This window comes from Pseudochaenichthys georgianus, unplaced genomic scaffold (genome assembly GCF_902827115.2).
Source record: "Pseudochaenichthys georgianus unplaced genomic scaffold, fPseGeo1.2 scaffold_579_arrow_ctg1, whole genome shotgun sequence".
Classification (NCBI taxonomy): Eukaryota; Metazoa; Chordata; class Actinopteri; order Perciformes; family Channichthyidae; genus Pseudochaenichthys; species Pseudochaenichthys georgianus.
The window spans coordinates 110,948-114,618 of record NW_027263138.1 but is presented as its reverse complement, the minus strand read 5'-3'; the positions used below and the strand labels follow the sequence as shown (position 1 = coordinate 114,618).

The 3,671-nt window shown below is 43.8% G+C and overlaps 1 protein-coding gene across 1 annotated transcript; it reads left to right on the top strand.

The window, feature by feature from the left end:
- Positions 1-855: 855 nt before the first annotated feature.
- Positions 856-3,115, top strand: LOC117443302 (uncharacterized). Its single transcript, XM_034079271.2, has one exon. It carries the CDS (start codon positions 978-980, stop codon positions 2,598-2,600), a length of 1,623 nt encoding a protein of 540 aa, XP_033935162.1. The 5' UTR covers positions 856-977; the 3' UTR covers positions 2,601-3,115.
- Positions 3,116-3,671: the final 556 nt, after the last annotated feature.

Here is a 3,671-nt window from a genome sequence, read left to right as displayed (position 1 = left end):
GTGAACTCCATTTAAACGAAAGAGAAGCCCCCGTTTCCACTTCAAAACACGCTGAATCTGAAATTGTACAGAAATAATGCGTGTGTCAATCAATCGTGTGTGTGTGTGTGTGTGTGTGTGTGTGTGTGTGTGTGTGTGTGTGTGTGTGTGTGTGTGTGTTTCCTCTGTACCTTGCAGGGTTGTGGGTCTTCATCACCAGGTTCTTCTGGATCAAAGTGCTCACTAAAGACCAGGCTGTGTACTTACTGCCCAGATCTGGCTACAAACACATAAAAGTTAACTGAATTAAAATACAAATATTCAGGACGCTCTGATCAGGGTACCCTGTGCCGTCATATCAGTCAATAAATGGCCAATAAAAAAATGGTGCTCAAGCTAATTTTGTACCAAAAACATTAATATTTCAGGCCTACAGACTCAACTTTTTTTTTAATAAAGAGTATTATTAGGAAGTATTTTCAATTGGAGTATTTTCTCTGCTTTTGATGACAATTTGTGAGTAATAATAATGGTTTATTGTTAACAGGACATCCCAACACAAGTCCCTTTTTATATATTAGTTTCAGAACATCGGTGTGTTCATTTTCACTACATAATCCTCCACAAAGAACTCCCTTAATATTGAGTAGAATAGAGAGTAGGAGTCAGCCATCTTGTTGTTGTTTTTTCAAAAATGGAATGCCTGGGCAAAGTTACCCAGAATGCATCTTCACTGTTGCCATGGCCACATCTCTACATGTGAGCATTGTGCAGAAATTCCAAGTGATGTCACGATGAGGCTGTGATGTGCTTTGTGACATCATCGATAGTTCCAAATGAGAACCTGCGAGGACTCCAGTGTTTGAGTTTTAAGGCACAGCATATCTTGGCTGTCCGACGCTGACAACACACCTCGAAATTCAGTTTTTTCCCCGTGAAGAAACAGTTAGGTATTACCAGTTGCTACTGTGTGTGTATCATTGTCATCTTAAAAAAACATGTCCTGCAATAAGGAACAAGTGGAATTGGGAGGTGACTACGCTGGAGTTAGGAGGAGTCTTGGGGAAGTTCAAGAACATCTCAAGACCGTACATGTGGAAATACAATCCATACAAAAACAGTTCGGCAGCTTTCCAGCGCTGGGGGAGCAGTTTGACGCTCTGAAGGCAGAGGGACATGTCGCGAGGCGCAAGTGTGCCTACCTCGAAAAAGTAGTGAGGGTTCTTAGTGAGAAGATCGAAAATAACGTTACTGTAGAGGCGATGTTCCAGGGACTAATCCAGACAAACAAGGAATTGGAGCATGAACGACAGATCCTCGAGGGACAGATGTTTGACCAGATAGATAAGCTGGATAGCATCGATGCGATCAAAGCCGAGCATGAAGCTGCACTACGTGGACGGAGAGAGCTCGAAGCACAGATTAAAGAGGTGCGTTCATCGATCCAATGCTATTCTGCTGCAGAGGAAACGCTCGATGCATTGAGAAGTGACGCAGAGGAAACCATCAGAGTAAATGGTGGCCTTGAGGAAGAACTTGAGTGTCTCAAGCAAAGGAAAGAGCAACTTCAGGATCGTTTCCAAGTGTCTAAGGCAGAGATAGAGACGGTTTTACAGAAGAACCAGGCTCTGCAGCAGGAAGTGGACGATCTCTCCAGGGAGCTTGAAAATGAAAGCATGGTGCAGTTTGAGATGGACGAAATGAACCGGTCGAAATATGAGGAAAGGAGCCAAACCGAAGACTTGCAAGAAGAGATCTTTGAGCTTTCAAAGAGGCTTCTGGGTTTCAAGGATCTTCAGGTGTCATACGAAATTGCGAAGGAAGAAAAAGAGTTGATTTTCCAGCAAATCCAATTGTTGCAACAAAAGAAAGTCGAGTTGTGCCAAGAACTTGAGAACGAGGACACCATTAGGGAAAGTTACAACGCAATGGTGACAGAAAAAGCCGCCATGAGCCTCGAACATGTCTCCCTGCGAGAAGAAGCTTTGCAGCTCAAGAAAAGGCATCTGCGTTTCATGGAGCTCGAGGACTCTTACAAGGAGGCGAAAGCTGAGAGAGAGGACGTTAAGAGGAAGAACGAGGCTTTGATGAACAAGATCCAGGGTTTGAGCAATGAGGTTCACAAGGAAAAAAATCTCAGGATCAACTACGAGGCTTTGAAGGCATCCAACGAGACCTTGGGGTGTGATAGTGCCGCCATGGGGAAGGATCTCGTGGAACTTAACCTAGAGATTGGTGTTTTGAGGAAGGGTCGTTCTCAGAACAAAACTCTGCAGGAAAAGATGAACGACCTGCAGTCTATGTGTGATGAGCCGCTGAGGGAAAGAAACACAGCGGTTCAGAATCCTAACGGCGATCAGGACCGAATGAACAGCTTGAATGTGAACAACGTCACCGTTCACAATGACTTCCTTGAACACATGAAAACGTTTGGGGAGAAAAGAGCTCAGCAGGCCAAAAACACAGCGGATCAGAATCCAAACGGCGATCTCGGACAAAGGGTCCAAGAAGATCAAGACCGAATGAACGGCTTGAATGTGAAGATCGTCACCGTTGACAATGACTTCCTTGAACACATGAAAACGGTTCAGGAGAATCGAGCTCAGCAGGCCAGGAGATAAAAGCCACTAACTTATCCGTGGCATAGCGGGTTTTCTCCGGGAGCGCCGGGTTTTTCCCAAAATTTACGATTTTAAAAAAAACAAACATTAGTAAAATGTCTTAGCATGACATCAGGGGGCTTAGATATTCTTCCAGCAAGCTACAATTGCCACGAGATAAATACCACGGGTTAAAGTTCATTAACTTGTCCTTGGCATAGCGGGTTTTCTCCGGGAGCGCCGGGTTTTTCCCAAAATGTACGATTTAAAAAAAACAAACATTAGGAAGAGATTGAGATTCAACGGTGACTTTTAAACATTATTAAGATTGTCTTAGCATGGCATCAAGGGGCTACACATGTTTTACCAGCAAGCTACAATTGCCAGGCCTTACATTCATAAGCGGAGGGAGGGGGGGCGGTGCTGCTGCGGAACAGCAGAGTGGCGAGGGAGAGCTGTCATCTTCCCTTTACAAGCTTCAAACATGTATTTATTGTGTGATTTTGGAAATAAAAGTTTCATATTCTGAAAGCCAAGACTTTGTTTATTTTAAAATCAAACAAAACACCTGAACCCCGAAAAACTATTTTATTTTACGCAAATCCACGTTTATTTTGAAATGAGACTTTGCGACTTCCGACAGATTTCGGTAGAGCAGAGGCCTGTACTACGAAGCCGGTTCAACCTAACCTGGATATGTTTGAGTTAGCCCGTTGGCCTAATCCCAAAAATATGCGCTCCCGCTAAACGGTCCTACGACGCGGGTTATCAAGTGGATCGCTCAAGCCAGCCGTGCCCTATCTAGTTAGGTGCGCGTTCACATGCAAGGGGTGGTATTTGGAGCATTCGACCAATCACAAACATGGAGAAGCGTACTGACAGCACAGCGTCATACTTCCTGAATGAAAAGTTAACTATAATATTAGACATATGAAGAAGTTAAACTTTAAACATCCATGACTTAACCACTTTATCCAGGATAAAAGCCACATAGTTGCACCTGCAAGGTGAATACAGCTGGTAAAAGAGTGTTTGTGTAAAAGTGTTTGAAGGCGTACATTAACAGGTTTATGATATCACTGCCCCGTCTAA

Coding starts and splice junctions, on each gene's coding strand:
- LOC117443302 (XM_034079271.2), top strand. CDS start 978: ATGTCCTGCAATAAGGAACAAGTGGAATTGGGAGGTGACTACGCTGGA.